General features: G+C 35.8%; 1 protein-coding gene across 3 annotated transcripts in view; it reads left to right on the forward strand.

The window, feature by feature from the left end:
- TBCK (TBC1 domain containing kinase) overlaps positions 1 to 18,867 on the forward strand; it is a 98,350-nt gene that overhangs the window by 41,167 nt on the left and 38,316 nt on the right. For all 3 annotated transcript variants that reach the window (XM_010004097.1, XM_010004098.1, XM_010004099.1), the window contains 4 exons: positions 1,071 to 1,154; positions 3,441 to 3,526; positions 12,373 to 12,409; positions 13,601 to 13,762. In XM_010004097.1, the coding sequence (XP_010002399.1) occupies positions 1,071 to 1,154; positions 3,441 to 3,526; positions 12,373 to 12,409; positions 13,601 to 13,762 (369 nt within the window). The remainder of the gene's footprint in view (positions 1 to 1,070; positions 1,155 to 3,440; positions 3,527 to 12,372; positions 12,410 to 13,600; positions 13,763 to 18,867) is intronic.

An 18,867-nucleotide genomic window follows, 5' to 3' on the forward strand; every position in this document is an offset into this window, starting at 1 on the left:
TTTGTTCAGAATAGGTTTAGTCCTATCTTCTATCCTCTTGCACCTGCTTTCCTTTATAAACGGTCTGTGTGAGAAAACTAGTCTCTTAGGAACAACGACTCCTATTATGCCTATTCCACATAATAATTTAAATATTTCAACAGATTTTTCTTGCTCTTGGACATGTTCCTGTACAGTTTGATTACAGAACCTGGTTTCCTTCCCATTGAAGTAAATGATAATAGTAGTGGATTATGTAAAATCTTGTGTTCTGGTTTAAGAACTTCATTGTACATATTTGGCTCAGATATTTAAAAAGTTGTTGCAGTGCTAGAAAAGCACAGAATTTGTTTATACCATGATCCTATGTCACATTTGCTATAAACCTGATATTTTGCTTAGGGACTTCCCAAATGATATTTATCATCTTGAGACAGTTTGCCCTAAACTCGTATTTGATTTTTATATCTTTTTACCTCCATGGCTAAGAATTGTATTACAATATGTTGTCTCTAAGCCAAGTTTCCAAGAATTAATCAGAAAGTTGAACACTTAAGTTTTTACCCTCTAATCTCTATCTGGTACATATGCGAGGAGCTGTTGAGAAACTTAAGATGTTTCTGTCCATCTTCTTGACAGTATTTTAAATTATATTCCACTTACGAATTTTATCATCTTTAGTCTCTGAGCTGAAGTAAGAGACAAGATGTGAGTCTGATGGGACATAAGCTGGGTGTAAGTTTTATAGGAGAAAACGCAGAAGACTACAACAATGCAGCTGTCTGAAACTGGCTTCTAAAATGTTACTCAACCAGAGACCTTCCCTTTTTGATACAAACATCATCATGTCTTCCCAAATAAATTAGATCAGATCCAACTAGCTTTATATTGTTTACTTAGTGAGAGAAGGAGACTTTTTTGGGAGCTTTTAAAATTCTTGAATGAGTATTGTGCCCTTTTTATGTGTTTTACAATAATTTTTGTGGCTAGATTGATAGAAATATTATGTGTATTGTATGCTTAATAGTGAACTTTCTTTAGGTATACTTATGTTTGTGCCTTTGTTCCATACATTTTTCTAATTCTTTCAGCTCTGGCATATTCCTGCATGTCTGCTTTTATCCCCAAGTATTTGTATAACTTCTTTCTGAAGGATAATTCTCATGTTATTCAAGGTAAGTCAGTCACTTTTTCTATTTTTCTACTTTTTCTTTTTCTTTAATTTGTTCTAGAGAAGTAGAATTATTTCTGGATATATAAATACATTTTCAAGTGGTTGTGAAATTGAAACACATTTAGAATCACTCTGTTGGAATACCCACCGATTTATTTCCAAGGTTTTATTTTAGATAAATAAGAACAACAGTCATGCAAGAAATTAGACACCAAATAAGTGGATAAAGATAAAAGCAAGAGAGAAAACCCAAATGCACACACGCGTGCACACAATTATTCTGTGTAATTTCCAAAGTAAGACTCAGTGGATCATGCAAAGTTGTAAAATGAGGAAGTAGTCTTTCCAGTGTTACATTGTGAAGACCTACCCTTCCAGGTGATCCAAGTCTTACTGTTACAGGAGTTGTTTGGACAAGGGACTCTTCAGAAAATGGAAGTTAGGGTGTTCAGAGAGTTAGGGATTTGAAGCAGATAATGTCATTTGATACGGGACAGGAGCTAGAAAACCCTGAGGAATAATGTTCCATAGTTTATTCTCCAACAACTATGTAGATAAGATTAGCTGGGAGATATGTCTGTTCTACTTGAAAATTAATTGTACATTTCATGGAAATATGATGAAGGAATTATCTAGACCTAGAAAGCCACCTTGGCAGAGTCTGTATTGGGAAGATAATTGGTCTTACAGTTTTTAAAAACCAAAAGAAGCTGTTTGAAAAGTCATCAGTAGTTTTTAAAAGCAGATGATCATGAATGTTTTTAATTTCAAGCAGCTATGAGTGTTTACTGGGCTTCAGCATGGCTTGCAGCCCTAGTATTTCTTTTAAATAAATTATTTTGTTTATACCTTGTGAAACTCCTCAACCTAAAAATATGTCATGTTTTTTGTCTTCAAAAATTTAAAGGTAATTAATAACTATTCAGCAAAAAATAATTGGACATAAAAGCAGTTGCATATTGGATAACGGAGAGAGCTAACATAAGGAGAGAACATAGTAGTTAGGAGAGTTTACATATGAAAGATAATGGATAAGAAGTGTTATGAACTGAATAGGTAAAATAATTTGGAAAGACAATTCAACAGAACTTCTTTGCATCCTTTTGCCTGTAAAGAGTGCTTGTTGGAAAAAAGAGACAGTAAAGGTCTAAAGATTTAAGGAGTAAGTTTATCAGATGCTCTTGTGGAGATGACCATTTTAGCCTTCAAGATTAGTAGCTTGATAAAGGCTTTTGCTCTTTTTCCATAAAATAATAGTTTTGCTCTCTAGAGTTCCCTGTTGTTATTCCTAAGGGGCTTTACAAAAATATGTAGCAAAGTTAGAAACACAGATTGTTAGGATTCTGTGAACCAAAAGTGTAGGCATTCCGCAGTGCCTTTGTGACATCTGACTTGGGGATTCTTTCAGTATTCTGATTTAATCCTTTCTAGGTTTGGATGTCAAACACCAATGTGTAAATAGAGTTTTAAAAATTCTGTGTAATTTCCCTGCTTTATTTGGGTTGGAAGAGACTGTTAAGAATGTGTCATTTACTTGCCTACTCTGATTTTAGTCTTAGTGTCCTTGTGTCTTCCATGTAAGGGTGGACTGGAGGAATCTTTCAAGCTGTGGAGTTCAACATACCTAATTTCTGAGTTTGTACTATAGAATGAAAATAGGGTTTTTTTCTAAGGTGTATTTGTAAGATGTTTTAAGAGGTTCTAGTATGTTTTTCCTTACCTGAAATAGGAAGCAACAGCAGTTAAAGGGGATGGCGTATGGAATGCCCAATTGTATCGGGCATATTATATACATATTCAACCCTGAAGCCCCATTACCTTAAAACATCAACTTCCAAATTACAAAATTCAGCTTTGCAGAAAAGAAGCCACCAAGAATAGATATTAAAGTGTATCACTTTGTGTGTCCCTGAAATAGTTTAAGTCTTAAAAATCCTTGGAACAGTCTTGTTCCAGTTTGTGTCCATCAGTATCTTGTGGTTCATATTCATACTGAGAAGTCATTAACTTTGCGTATTGAACGTACATCTCAACCTATGTATGAACCAAGTAAACCATTGTTGAAAATCCAAATTGGGAGTACTAAGGAAGAGGAACGGAACCTTTTTCTTCTGTATTGAGTATAATGGTGATATGAAGGATAGTAGTGGTATTCACTTACTGGGTTTTGTGCTTTCACTTTATTTTTTTAAGTAGTGTTCTTCCTTTTTCATAGCCCTATTGTGAACTAACAGCGTATGGTGACTTGTGTTTTTGACAATGACCTTGAATTTGCTTGTCATTTCAGAATACCTGACGGTGTTTTCCCAGATGATTGCATTCCATGATCCAGAGCTGAGTAACCACCTTAATGAAATTGGTTTTATTCCAGATGTAAGTGCTATGTGTTCTTTTAAGTATTATTTAAAGGAAGTAAGAAATGGAAAATGCGGGTGACTAGGATGAGATGCCGTTGCAGACTGTTTCAGGAGCAGTTGGACATAAGTGAAACATGCATATTAATGGACCTTTCTGAGTATGATTATAAAATGGTAAAGTTTTGATTGTTGTTTTACATACCTCAGTCCTTCCTGTTCTATTGTCACAGTAAATACAATAAAAATACTGCAAGTCAGCTATTACAACTTACAGATTGATCTTACAAGATGTATTTAATTTTATTTTTCAAGTGTGGATTAATATACAAAAATTAACATGGCCATAAATTATTAAGAGCAAAATACCTGCAAACTAATTAAACGCTATTGTTTAGCATAGAAGACATCAATTTGCAAGTAATACAAAAAAAAATGTGCAAGTGATAGTTAATCTCTATATAAGTTAGACATATGGAAAATGCTTATCAGTTATTTGTTGGAGTCTATCAGAAACATTGGACAAGTGCATAACTTGTGTCTATGTTTTATGCTTTTTATTGAAGAAGTCTGTAAGATGGAGGAACATGAAATCTGGGAACACAGCCAAAATGTAGTAGAGAGGGAAAGCTATGTTGGAGAAGGCAAAACAAGGCCTTCTTTAGAGCCTCACTTTTAGCTACCACTGTAAATAGTGAAGCTTTTGTCCTTTGTTTGGAGACGTGTGTGTAGTCCAGAAAGTCAAGATAATTCTCTATACAAATTTTGTCTGTCTGCTATAGCATTATTGAAGTTTATGGCTGATGTTTCTGAAAAGTAGATTTAGGCAAAGCTATACAGAGAAAACTATTAATTGATGCTATCTATATCATGGTGTGTTTGACATTTAGAAATTTGCCAATTACAAGTTGGTTTTAAGAGCAGATGATGGCTAACAGTTCAAAATGAAAAAAAGGAAGCTAAAATTGGGAGGTGCTGACGTAGAAATATAAATGTCCTAAGTAAGAAATGTATACACATTTCATCTATAAGCAATATAAAGCATATTTTATCAGAAAAGCTTCCTGCTTCTTAGGAAATGCTTTAATTTGAAGCAGCAAGGCCAAGACTCTGAAAATCATTTATTGTACATAATTCCTGGGTGAATTTATGTATCTTTGGGACTTCATGATCTCTGTTTGCAAAGATTGTAATGGAAAGCAAAGATATGCTGTCACGATCCGGTATTCGGGTACGTGGCAATTTTAATAAATAAAGGTGATCCCAAATGGTAAAATTAAGACACAAACGAGGTCAGATGTCACGCACACAACAAACTTTTATTGCAATAACACAACAAAAGTCCCTAGAGCGGATAGGACAGGCAGGAAAACAGAGACAGGAAAGAGAGGAGAAAGCAGAGAGATAGAGGACAGAAAGCAAGAGCCTAGTTACCACCCACGGTTCAGTGATGTCGTCGATGTTGTCGGTGGGGAAGTAGTTCCAGGTGGAGAAGTGCTTCATTGCACCCACAGAGTCCCCCATTTTTATACAGTCCTTGCCCACTGCACCCTCACTTCTCTCCCTGCATAGGGAACAACCCTTCGGATCTTCTCTGTGATAGCAGGGGCAGGTATGATGCCAGGGGCTATGTAGTCTTTGGCTAATTGATGAGATCAGCCATTACAAAGGAGGAGGCTGAGTCAATTGCCACTACAGGATTAGTTCCTTGCTGTGGAGTTTCGGTCCCAGGAAGTACCTTGAGACTGGCACTCCTTGTCTTGTCCTGTAAAATCTCATCAGCAGGGGTCGTTCAACTCTCAGATGCCTCGGGACAGACAAAAGATATCCTGAGTGCCAAAGTCCAAGCTTATCTCTTGGATTGTTCGAGACAAGCACTGTACATCCTGAATGCCACATATGCTTTCATTTGTATAGGTGTTTTTAATGTAATAATGTTGTATAAGAATTTAAAAGATACTGTGGCATGTCATTAAAGGGAGAAGAAGAGAAAGCCAGTGTATTTCATTATAAACAGAGGTATTTGAGAAGGCCACATGTACTGTTGCTAAGTCACATCTGAAGAGGGCAGGTGGGAGGAAGATAAAGGGAAAGTGGGGAGAAGGGAGAACATTGATCCATAGAAAGCCTAAATATTTGAGGTATAAAGGGCATAGGTAATAGAACCATAGAATTTTTTTGGTTGGAAAGGACTTTTAAGATCGAGTCCAACCATTAACCTAACTACTCGTTCTGGTGCTAAGCCTTACTCCTAAGCACCACATCTAAATGTCTTTTAAAGACCTATAGGGATGGTGATTCAATCACCTCCCTAGGCAGCCTATTCCAGTGTTTAATAACCCTCTCAGTGTAGAAGTTTCTTCTAATATCCAATATAACAGCAATGTTTAAGTTCCTGAGGGAAGAATAAATGTTGCAGCATCATTATGTAAATACACTTGATACGTATTCTTAAAGGCTGTGGATGACCAAAGCAGCGCCTCTATGTGTTGTGCAGTGACGTGCGGAATAACGACTTTAGAACCAATAAGGTTATAAAGAAGGTATGTTTATTCAGCGCTGGGTGCACGGGGGCTCGCTCCTCCACAAGCGTGCACACCCTAGAGCTATTGGCAAGTTCATTATATGCCACAAAGTAATACATATTCATCTATACTGTTGCATATACATTAGGTGTCCGAGGATAGGGAGGGGTTATTACAATTAATCATTAGCATAGTTGCCCCCCGAGCTCCTCCTTGTTGCACTTGCGCAGTATCTTCTGGTGGTCGTGGGCAGGGGTCTTTGGGATGAAGACCGTATGTCTTCCTCGCTGTGCACTTTTCACCTCTTGGCATTCCTTTCTGGGGTCTGCACCAGGGTCTTGTCTTCTCTGCAAGTTTCTGTGGGAGCATCCTCCCACACAATACCTTCCCTCACAATTCAGGCCTTATCTATACATTCCAAGCCTTATCTATGCTAAGCAGTGCCATCCTGTTTACTCCTTATGTGTTAGTCCTTTCTACCAAGGTAGGCCATCTGGCTTTCCTCAGATCAGCAGGATATTAGATCCCACTGGAGGTAGGGATGTCATTTCCCTGACCATCTTACAGATCCCAATTTCTGCTACTAACCTACATGAGAGCTCTGTAGCAACAACCTGTCTTAGGTGTTAGCTGACATTTCAGCAGCTTCTAGTGTCTGCTTATGCAGTTATAATTCTCCACTGAAAATGTTAAAGGTGCGAGTTAAATGAAGTAGTTTAAAATTTGTGTTCTGCTAGTCATTGAACAGGACACAGACAAATGTGAACTTTGTATTGCTGTCTAGAGATCATTAGATAATGCAGTAAATAATTTTTGTTAGAGGGGTTGTTTTAAAAAAAAAAACAACTTTTATTGAATACAAATGCTAGTGCTAAAATTAACACTAACCTCTGAAGACAGGTTGTCCTTTCTAAGTTGTCTTTGTTGGTTTTTTTTATTATTTATAAAAGTTTTTCTGGCTTTAGATTAGTGAGAGGCAATTTTTGTACCTGTAACGAGACAGCACAAAATCCATCAAGGTGAAGGATATGCACTGTAGTAATGAGATCTGAACTAATTTTGAGCTAATCCTTTCGAAGTAAACCTTTTATTAATCTTGCATCATTGAAACATAGGCTCTGCTGCAGGAAAGTTTGTGTTTCCTGGCACCCTTCCCCTTTGCTTTGGGTCACGTAGCTCTCAGAATATTGAAGACTGGTGAAGCATGAGTAGTTGTTAATGCTGCTAGTTGCTGTGGTGCCTGGATTTACATGTAAATACAGGGATATATACAGGGAATCTAACAGTTCTTCTTTATTCACTCTCCCAAAGTTTACAATTTCCCCTGCTCTGTATAATGCTGTATAGCATGCTCTGTATTTTACTGAATAATTTTGACATCAAAAGACCCTTCTGAACTGGAGAAAAACAGGGAAGTGTACTACATTACTAAAAGGATAACTATATCCATAAATTATTCTAAAGAGCTTTCAGCTGCAAATTATGGAAGCTAGACACAGTTGTCTGCTGGCCATTAGCAGAGATTACAAAGTCTGGCTGCAGTTACTTAATATTATTGTGCTGGAGCTCCTGTCATAGGTACATAAATAACTTAGCTTGGTGTTAGGTATAAGCAGATGTCACTAACAGGGCTGAGTCCAACTGAGAATTAAAAATCCTGCAGTTGAACTACTTTATCTCTGTTTTTCTGTTACATGCTTACCTAGTGGTGAATTTGGGGGAGAGGTTTCTTGCTGGTATTTTTATCTTGTGAGGAAAGTGATCATTCTTCAAATGTTGTTAGTGTAGGTGCATATAGGTGGGTAGAATCCCATATTAAAAATTGGACTCTGTTCTCTTTGAATCACCGTTCATCAAAATATTTTTGCACTTTTCTGTAGCATTTAAATGTATGTTTAATTGTCTAAGCACTGTATAGGCTTGAAGCAAATATGTGTGTGTGCATTTCGAATACGGAACATAAAGATGCAAAATCAAGGTTTTACAGAATAGCCTATTTCAGTTGGAAGGGACCTATAAAGATCGTCTAGTCTGATTGTCTGACCAGTTCAGGGCTGACCAAGTTAAAGCCTGTTGGTAAGGGCATTGTCCAAATAGTGTCAATGTTTCATAAACAGTGACAGTCTCGGGGCAGAGACCACCTCTCCAGGAAGCCCATTCTAGTATTGGCCTCCCTCTCAGTAAAGAAATGCTTCCTCATGTCCAGCCTAATCCTCTACTAGTGCAGGTTTGAACTGTTTCCAGTCTCCAATCACTGGATACCAAGGAGAAGAGCTCAGCACCTCCCTCTCCACTTTCCTTACTCAGGGAGCTGAAGAGAGCAGAAAACTGATTTTCTTAACAAATGAAAATTTAAACAAAAAGCAGTTGAGAGGCAGCCTTGTTAGGACAACTCAGCAAAATTGTTTTGCACATGTATCAAACAGGCCAAAAAAGAAAAAAATAAGTGGCAACTTCATGCACAGAAAGAAAAAGAAAAAAATGTTCATCTTTGGCCTTCTCACCTCATACAAACCATGATCAATGGTACAGCTAAAGTACGTACACAAGAAAGTTACTGCAATGCTCAAAGTAAGATTGTATGGTTGAGGTTGTTTTTTTATGGTTTTGTCTTACTTTAATTGTTTTTTTTACAAGGTTTTGGTTTTTTTTCCCTTGAGATAATGGTTTGGGCCTGGTCACACCCCAAGTAGAGATAGGTAATGAGAGTTACGTTCTTCAAAGCACCTCTTTTGGTTAATCAGAGATCTGTTAAAAATGGCAGACCTCATAACAACATGTACAAATATAAAAAGTAAATTAAAAATAGAAACAAATTATCCTTTAGTTTTCTAAGAAAGAAAGCAGAGCCTTGGAAGTTTTGGTACCAGGGATGGGGAAGGGAGTCTGTAAGAGAAGGGAGGGTTCTCTCTGCTTGCTGAGGATGACCAGTGTGGAGGGAGGAAAAAGGGGAGAGGATGTGGGGAAGGGGTTTGCAGTGGGAGGTGGGGGGATAATTCCATTATCCTGCAACCAGGTCAGGTCCATAGATTCACTGTACCTGTCTTACGATGTTCATAAAGTGCACCTGGGTCATACAGGACAGCCACTTTTTTCTTACAGGCCTTTCACAGAGCAAGAAGTTTGTGTATGCCTTTTAATACTCCTTACTGTCCCACTAACAAATAGTAACACTCATTTTCACGTTGCTATTCCTTCTGAAATATCTTCAGAATTAAAATCCCTTGAGCCTTAAGATCTTTAAAATTACTGTCTTTGCAACTGAAATCTCAATCTTCTGTAGACACGAGTGTGTAAAGTGCTCATTTTCTGTTGGTACAGTCAAATAAAAAATTCAAGACAATAAAAACAGGCAATAACTAAATCCTCATGGAGAAGGCTTTCATCAAGATTTGAGCCAGTATCTCTAAAAGCTTTGAATGTCTATTAGGAGATGCCCTCAAAATATGTCCATGTAACTATGGGCAAGTACATCTTCACCCCATTGAAAAGCAATGAACTGCATCTACAAGCTCAGCTACTGAGCAGAATTTGTCATAGCAGAGCACTGTGAGATAGGGGTAGGGATAAGTATAAAGATGGAGAATGAAACCAAGTCTGAGGACAAGAGATCTCAATTTTAAGTAAAAAAACCCTGTGTATTAATTCAGACTGAATGGAAACTGATGTTGGGGGAATGCTGTGTTCTTGATGCATAATAAATATCCAAGTCCTTACTTAAAAGCACAGAAGAGCTTGTATTTTACCAGAAAAGCAAAATGATAATTATGACATGGCTGATCTCAAGCTCACTCTAAAGATTGAAATGTTTGTTTTACAGGCTCTTATTTTAATGTGATTTATTCTCAGTCTGTTCCAGCAGTTCAAACGCAAATTTTATTAAACATTAGGTATACTTTCCAACTACGGGGAGCTAAGTATCAATAAAAAAAGGTAATGTTTCAGGGTCCTGTAGTGGAGGGTTGAAAAGCGCTTTTAACAGCAGCTTTTTAGTACAGAGCATGGCACAATGCTGTTCCAGCCGGTGATTGCTAGAGGGCAGTCTTTACTAATAGGATCTTAAAAGAGCAGTCCTTGAACTGTTAAGAATTTGGTGGCCTATTTATTTGAGGGCTTCTAGTCAGTGCAGTTCTTTTTGTATGTGTTTTTTAGTTTTATTTGCATGGTGGAATAGTACCACAAGTTTTTTGGGGGGGTTTTTTGTTTCCTTATTAATAGTAATCATAACTTCTTCAGGTTTACCAAGACCTGCTTTTCTTAGAACATTGTATTTATGAAAACCAGAGGGATAAATCCCTTCAATAAAACCTTGCCTGATACCTTCAACTGAAATGGTTTTAAATACTTTTTTTGTCACTGTTGTTAGGTTTGGTGAGGATGGTTTAGAACAACCCCATGCTTTGCCTTGGCATTATATTTAATAATCTGTTTCATGCTGCAGATTTTTTCTTTTTTTTTTTTTTTTTTTTTTTTTTTTTTTTTTTTTATGTTTCTATGTAGAAACATTAAAGATAGAGGTGTATTTGAAATTAGGAGAGAGCATGGATGTGCTTTGGTAAAACACTTTAATCAAATACATGAAAAATAGAATATATATTTTTTTTAAAATACCAAGGAAGTAGTGTAGTTCAAAATTCCATGCACCAATGACATACCTCCATGCAAAGAGGAGCCTTAGGCTATTTGGAATGCTCATTTTTTGCTATTCCCTGCAAAGCAAGATATTGCATACAAGCAAGCGGGTAAACAGGTATTATCTGATCACAACCTCTGTAGGAGGTATTTCAGGGGGCAGCATATGTTGTTATTCAGTAGAGAGCCATCTATTGAACACGTGCCAAAGAGATAGTAATGGAAAAGCATTTAAAAAAAAATTTAAAAAATTAAAATGCTGATAGAAATTGATTTGGTTTTTGAACCCTTAAAATCAATCAGCAGGTTGGAGGACAAACATTATAAAAGTCCCCTGAATACTGAAAATTATGAGCAGTTTGGTTATCACAGTTTTTAAAGTTTTACAGACATTGTAGTTCAGATACAATCAATCAGTTGATCAGATGAAGATATAGCAATAAAACTTAGAGCTGTGTTAAAGAGCTTTTCAGTAAATGTAGGTATCATTTAATCAGTGCTATAACCCATTTATGAGTTTATGGAATAAATAGTAATTTGTTAACATAATATTGATTATGCTTTCTGCCACTTATTTGCATACTTCCAAGGAAAGCTTAATAGGAGGACTAATTTGTACTTTTTATGAGCTAAAAAGTAATGTATTAAGCTTTATGTCTAACTGCAAATATTCAGAATTGGAAAACAGAGCACATGATCTATGCAACTGTGTAAAATTTCACAATGAGCCATCTTGCTCTTGCGTTCATGGTTTGTGGAGACTTTCTGTGCAGCTCCATGTTTAATAAAGATGAGTTTTGTTGCCTTCAACATGCCAAATACTTCTGTGAAAATTTAGAAGCTTTTAAGGTGTCATAAATGCTTAGTTTTTGTAAAGCATACTGAATTTTCTCTGTATGAGGTCGTAAGTATGAAAGTTTGCAGAAACTAATGGTTTTCTGTAGCCATTGGAGCAACACATGTTGTTAGTCTCATGAAAGTGTAAGTGCTGAAGCAGCCTCAAATCCTTCATGTGTTGACAGCCTTTAAAGGTCACAGTAGAAAAACATAAATGCTTAAGGTGTTAGTGACTGACACTATATGCATTTGAGTAGGAAACAGTTCTTACTGCCTTTCACTGGCCAGTATACATTTTAATAAATACCAGTGTAGGAGAAGAAGGTAGGTATGGTTATTCTTTTCTGTTGCAAATTGTGATTTGCACTTTTCATTATTTATATAGAACCAGGTGAGCATTTTTTTCCATAGTTAAAAAATATATTGAATCGAGTTGTTTTATGCTTTTTCAGGCATCCTTTGCTAATTTTCACTAGTCGGGGTGTCTGTGTATATATGTATTGTGTGTGTTTGTTTATCTACCTAAGGTGAGACCTTTGACAGTTTAGTAGAGCAAGTTTGTGAGTTCATACAGACTTAGAGGGTCATATTTTTTCAAACATAAGCTTACTGAGGGTGATGGTTGTTTTTGTTCTTGTTTTTATTATAGTCTCACAAACCAGTAATTTGAAAGAGATTAAAATTGGGAGTTGGGAGAGGAAAAAGATTCTCTAAGGGGTTAAGTGTTGTGTGATAGTAGTTCTGACACTACAGTTATTTCCCATTCTAAATATATTCATGCAAGGTAGGCAGTTTTTGATGTGGTAGACAATTATTACAAAGAACTTTAGGTCTTAATTAAAATTTTTTTTGTTCTCCCTCCCTTTTACAGCTTTATGCCATTCCCTGGTTTCTTACTATGTTTACACGTGAGTATAGATTCTTCTTCTCTGATTAAATTTTCTTTTATTTCTTAAGCATAATTTTTCTCACTTTTTCAGCTAAAGCCTTCCTTCTTGGTGAGATCTGTCTCGTATATAAGAGGTCACTTGTAATTGTGCTGTGATTTGAATCTCAGTGGTGCCTGTAACGTACTTTCTGCACTAATTTGTCAATAATTAGCATTTTCTTAGGTTTTTTTTTTAAGTATTATTAAATTTGAACTGGATTATTTTATGTTTGCAGTATTTAAGGAGTGTGCAAAGGAAGCTGTTACCTACTGGAAAAAAGATATAATAAGACTTAAAAAACACACCTCCACCATCTTCTGCTACCCTCACCCAGATAATCTAAGAGGAGTAACTTATTTTAAGGCCCACAAAACAAGCTTGATTTTTTGCACTTTGATACATCGTTACTCTACTAGCACTACATCACTGTACTTGTGCATGGATGTTGAATCGCTTTCTAGGCTTTCTTTATTAACTTTGACCTCTTTTATTTTTTTGACCTCTTTCAAACAGACCTCTTTGACTGTAAAACACTGGTTCTTGCAGTTACCCATTCTTCTAAAATGTTAATGAGAATCACCACCTTTGGAAAACCAAGAAGATGGGTTTTCTTGACTATGAATTGCAATAAAAAGTTAGATCTATTTAGTTGCGGGATAGCTTATTTTAGGAGAGCCACCTTCAGCTTTATGTATAGAATACAACTATTTTTAACAGACCTTCCTCCTTGGCTTTCCTTTCCCAACCATTTTTTTTGTCTACTTTGCTAATTTTCCTGTCTAATTTTAAGAAGTTGAGCTTATAAATTAATTCATTAATGTATACATACTATTAGAAAAACTGATATGCATGTCCTGATGCATAATTGCACTGAACCAAAAGAAAAATACATTGCCTAATTTTGTATATTTGAAATCTGAAAACCTGCATGTTTCTAGCTATTTAATAATGAAAGAAGACACTGAAGTTTTCCAGAATAATCAAACTGCATATGAAGATAAACCTGTTTCTAAACAGGTTGAGTCCTTTTTCCTCCCAAATAAAAAAAGAAATAACCCTAAAATATTAAACAAACAAAAAAAAGTATATAGGCAACTCCTTAAAAGTGTGTATATGTTTTGATCAATTTATATGCTTATAGGGTTTTTATTGTGCTTATTCATCATGCAGATGTCTTTCCTTTGCATAAAATTTTTCACTTGTGGGATACGTTACTGCTTGGAAATTCCTCCTTCCCATTCTGCATTGGAGTTGCAATACTTCAACAACTGAGAGATCGTCTTCTGGCTAATGGATTCAATGAATGCATTCTCCTTTTTTCAGATTTGCCAGGTACAGAAAAACAATTTCTTCCTTCTTTCTCTGTTTTACCCATGTATTGCTGGGGAAAGTATGTGCTTGCATATTAATATATACAACAAATCTTACATGTGTTTTGAAATCATGGTAGATTTAGGCAAACTCACTTGTCAGAGTGTGTAGGTCTTCAATACAGCTTGATCAACTTAGTAGAAGTCTTTTCCCTATCATTAGCAAGAATTGGGTGAGCTTACTATTTCCAGTTTAGTAGATACTATGCAATTCCTACTGTGTTTTTCAATTTATAAGAAACTTAAGTAGGCCATTCCTTATGATGTGGGGTTTTTTTGGTTTTCAGTCTGTATGCTTAGTCATTTCAAGTGTCCTTATTAAATTTAACTGGGTATCTTCAGATGGTCTGAAAGGTGATTGCTAAGCTAAAAGATGGTATCTCTCTCCCCTTCCTTCTCCCCAGTCTATTAACTGTATGTCTTAGTTAAATATAGATTCATTAATATTTAACTTCTTTTTCTTGCCTAAGGTCATTTCCCCCTTTTTTTTCCCCTTGAGTGATTCTAGGTTATATATCCCAATTTGTCTTGAACCAGCTGATTTACTGACAGCTGAAGTGCTTTATACTTTTGTCATGTGTGAGAACACATTAGTACTCATAACACACCTGTTTATATAGTAAAATTAAATCACTAAAATCTGTAGTGCCGTAATGTACATACTTTCCGCTGATTATATTTTCTGACACCTTTGTTTATAGTCTAGTAGGAAACATTTTGATACAACAGTGTGTCTGAAAATATTTGTTAATGTTGGTGATGTGTGCAGTATTTTGTATGTCAACAGTGTCACAATTGAATATTATGAGATTAGTCCAAATCATATAATAAACTCACAATTAGGGGAAGAAATAGTGAGGATGGGAGATGGTCTTAGTGTGACTTAAATGTTACTGGTCTAGCTGAGACTCCTGTAATCTGTAATTTGTTTGAACATAGAATTATCTTAGCCTTGTGCTTTCTTTTTCTATCCTGAGTCGTATTACTCATTAAGAATATTGACTTCCTTTGCTCTTTTGTCACCTATGTTTTCCAAATAGGACTTCTCTTACATTGATTAAAATAAATTGTATGCCATGTTTGAGAAGCTTCTGAAAGTAATTTACAAACAACCTTCACCTAAAACTAGGTTACCCCAAGAAAGAGATTATATTGTTCAAAATATCTGCAATAGTTTCAGTGTCTTAAACTCCAAAACTGTGTTTTTTAAACTTTTTGTGCACTGGAATGGCTTATCTCAGGCTGCCAGTGAAAGTTACTTGCTTTCCAGACTGATAAAGCAATCTCGCAATTTTGTAGAACACATTTTTATGATTTCTTGTTTCTACAGTAGCTATTTAAAAAAAAATTATTTAAAGTTTAAAACAAACAAGAAAAAAAACAACAAAAAAACCCCAGAAACACCTGTACTGCTTTATTTCCAGTTAACTGCATATAACAGAGTTTCAATTGCTGTATAAGAAAGTTAATGATACGAGGAAAAAAAAGGGGCACAGAGCCATCATTGATTACTTGATTTGGAAAACCCTTTCTAGGGCTTGTCTCAAAGCTTTGGCCATGTTTTATCTATAAATGCTATAAAAGTGGGCATTACTTGCCAGTTTTGTGAGCTCTATTTGAATTTTTAACTTGTTTTTATATAGTTTTGAAGATGTTCTACTGTATTTAGAAATCTGTTTTAATTATTTGACAAAATAATTGGTTAATTAAGAATACTGGATAATCCCTTTAATGTAGCGGCAAATATCCTAGTTCATTTCTCATGGGACTGTAGAAAGGGGACATATAAGCAACTGCTAAAACTTAATTAGAACTAGATTGTTTAGGAAAATACTGCCTCAAGGTGGTATGGCTTTTTTTATCATTCTCTTTCATTTTTTCTTTCACACTTTTTTTCCTTGTGTTTAAGGAGCTTTGCTAAGTATAAATTCTATTCAAACATAAAAATACCAGAGAAGATTAAGGAAGTAGTATCTGAGACAGACAAACAAAACCAACCCTGGAGTCATTGTTAATTTTATCTAAGTCTGATGTAGCAGAAGAATGTGGCAGGAAAATGAGGATGGTAAGGGTGGCACTTACATATAATCTGATTCCTGAGGTATCAGTAACAGAGGCAGGACTCTACTTTCAGACCAGTACTGGTTTGTACTGAACAACTTTGGATGTGTCTGGATCTTATGTGTCAGCAAATTGCAACCCAGAAGGCTCTTTCATGCACTAAGAGCATATTATATGAGCAGTGTATTTGAAAACTTGTGATTTTGCCTCTTGCTTAGTCTTTAACATCTTGCCATAACTTTGTCTAAAAAAGTATGTTATGCAACTCAGAAGTTGTTGTTGTTATTATTATTATAATATCTTGATTTGATTACTAAGTTCCTTACCCGCTGTACAAGTAGTACAAAGTTACCAACACATTGTGTTAGGAAACAGACCCAGGAAAGAACCATGTGGGTATGTACAGCTTTTAGTGGAAGGATCCTATAGACTATTTCATTTCCACCTGGAATGGATGCAATATAGGTCCTGGCAAACAGGTCTTCCTCTGGAGATCCGTACCATTATCATCAGTGACATACCAGAGGTTAATGATGGCCTTGAGAAGGGATAGGGCAACAGACAGGAACAGATGCTATTAGAAAGTAGGTAAACACCAATCCTAGATGTGAGTTATAACATACTTATAAATAAGCATTGTTGGTTAGTTCACACAATAACCTCATAATCTGTAATTTTGGAGCAGGAGAAGTGTTTGTTCTTTTAATGCTGTGCACCTTAGGCACTTGTCTTTTTGCTGACTCCAGATTAGTTAGTGCTTCCAAAGGAAGAACCTCGGCCTCAGACTGGAAGGCCAGAAAGACTGGTTGTGGAAAAGCAATCCAGTGCAATGAGGAGCTACAGTAAAACTGTTTAAGTGGAAAATGGAGAGGATTACATTTTGTGAGACACAGACATGTAGCTTTAAGATGCAACATGTAGTTAAAGATCTAGCTATTACCAAACCACAAAAACAATTCTTCAAGAAACAGTTTGTCTAATGTGGGAGAAACTATTTTATCTGGTGCCATAATAGCAATGTGCCGAAATGTTGAATCCCATTATGGTGGAAGCCATCTAAATGCTTAGAAGACTTACATCCAACTCAAGAATAGACTAAAGGTTAAAAAATCATGGAAATTATTTAATAAGATGGTCTGGTGCAGTTTTGAATGATGTGTTTCTGCTGACTGCAGCAGAATTAGATGCACATCAGAGAACTCTACTTTAGATATGTATCTGACACTAGGTAGGTGCTATTTTACCTTCTTTTGTTTTTCTTCCTGAAAATCCTTTGTTTGCACACATCTGTGATTCATACACTTTTATCATCCCAGAATTCTGGTGTTTCACTATTTGGTTAATTAAGATTTGGTAGGAAGAAGAATTGGCAGTTGGTTGCCAAGCCCACACTGAATTTGTGGGTGTTTGGTGATAGAAGGGTGTTCCCATTTGTTTTGCTACTTCTTCAGTGAAAATGTAAACTCTTGAGATCAAAACATGAACTTTGAAAAGACTGGAAGAAGTACAGTGGGGTCTTCTATGTGCATGTGAGCAGTAGAAAAATGTAATATACTGGTTTTGGGGTTGACTTTTTCTCATACAGTTTTGAAAATGTCTTATTGATTAAATTAAGACTCCAAGGAATAGATGTCATAATAGCCCTTTTAAAAGGGAGCTGTTTTGATAACTTCAGCTATGAAATAATCACAGGTGGCTTTGTTGTAGCTTGGCCAAGTTCAAAACTGTTGTCTCTCATGGAAAATCACGCTGCAAGGTACTTATCATGGAGTTAGCGAAGCTGGACGGTGTTTTCAAATTGCAGTATATCTGAAGAAAAACACCAAGTTGATCTCTGTCACATGATCTGCATGATAATGGTGCTATAACATTAAAAAATTGGATTGGAAATATCAAAGACATCAGAACCAAAAAAAAATAATATTTCTAGTTTTCTTGAAAGATGTAGGTCCAGTGGCCATTTATATGCTAAACATATTTGCAATCTTTGCTATGTTAGATGGCTTTTTTAGATGCAAGTAGCAAGTGTATTTTATAATGCAGTTAGTGAAGATCATAATTGCTAAATTATGGCACGTATGAAGCAGAAATGGTGCCTAGCTGCTCCTAAGTGGGGTTTGGTTTGGTTTGCCTTTTTTTTTTTTTTCCTTCTTTTAATGGCTTAAAGCCATCTGTAGGTTGGAAGCTGGCTTTGCTAAAGAAGCAGAGCAATTTGTTAGGGCACACCTGCTCACCAAGGCTGTTTGGTACTGTCAAACACTTTATGATTAATGTTATTTTACCTGAAGCTGTGAATTCTTTAATGATTTGTATTTTCCACTTTTGGTGACATGAACAAAATGCTGTTCTATTTATAGATTCAACCTTCTTGACACTAAAGAGAAATGCACTGGTAGGTGACACTAAGGAAAAAAAATACCAAAATCTTTTATTCATATTAGTATTCTTGCTAGTCTGTTGTTGTCACTCATGGAAAATTAAATATGTATCTTTTTAGCAAGGGATTGTCTGTCTTGAGAGATTGCATTTCATAAAAAGGGTGAAAATTGAGTTTATCAGTAGAACTTTCCCAGTGCATGTCTTAAAATCAGTCTGAAAGCACAGTTTATGGCTCCTGTTTCTTGATAGAACCAGTGTCTACTCTTCATAGCAAAAAGGGATTTCAAGGAATAGAATAATCCACCTGTTAGTCATGTAGGGTTTTGTACACCTTTACACTAGAGTAAAATGAAAGTTCAGTAAAGTAGACTATCAAACATATTAGCATTTCTAGGCATGGAAAGACAAAATTCAGGCCACTCAGAGCTTTGCTCCAAACTGTAGTGAAATTTCTTTTTTTTTTATATTATTATTTCTTTTATTTTTCCCTTGGGAAATATTTCATAGAGTTGTAGAATAGTTAGAGTTGTAAGGGACCTTTAAAGGTCATCTAATCCATCCTCCCTGTAGTAAGCAGGGACGTCTTCAACTGGATGAAGTGGTTCAGAGCCCTGTCTAACTGACCTT

The sequence above is a fragment of the Chaetura pelagica genome, unplaced genomic scaffold (genome assembly GCF_000747805.2).
Source record: "Chaetura pelagica isolate M959 unplaced genomic scaffold, ChaPel_1.0 scaffold88, whole genome shotgun sequence".
Classification (NCBI taxonomy): Eukaryota; Metazoa; Chordata; class Aves; order Apodiformes; family Apodidae; genus Chaetura; species Chaetura pelagica.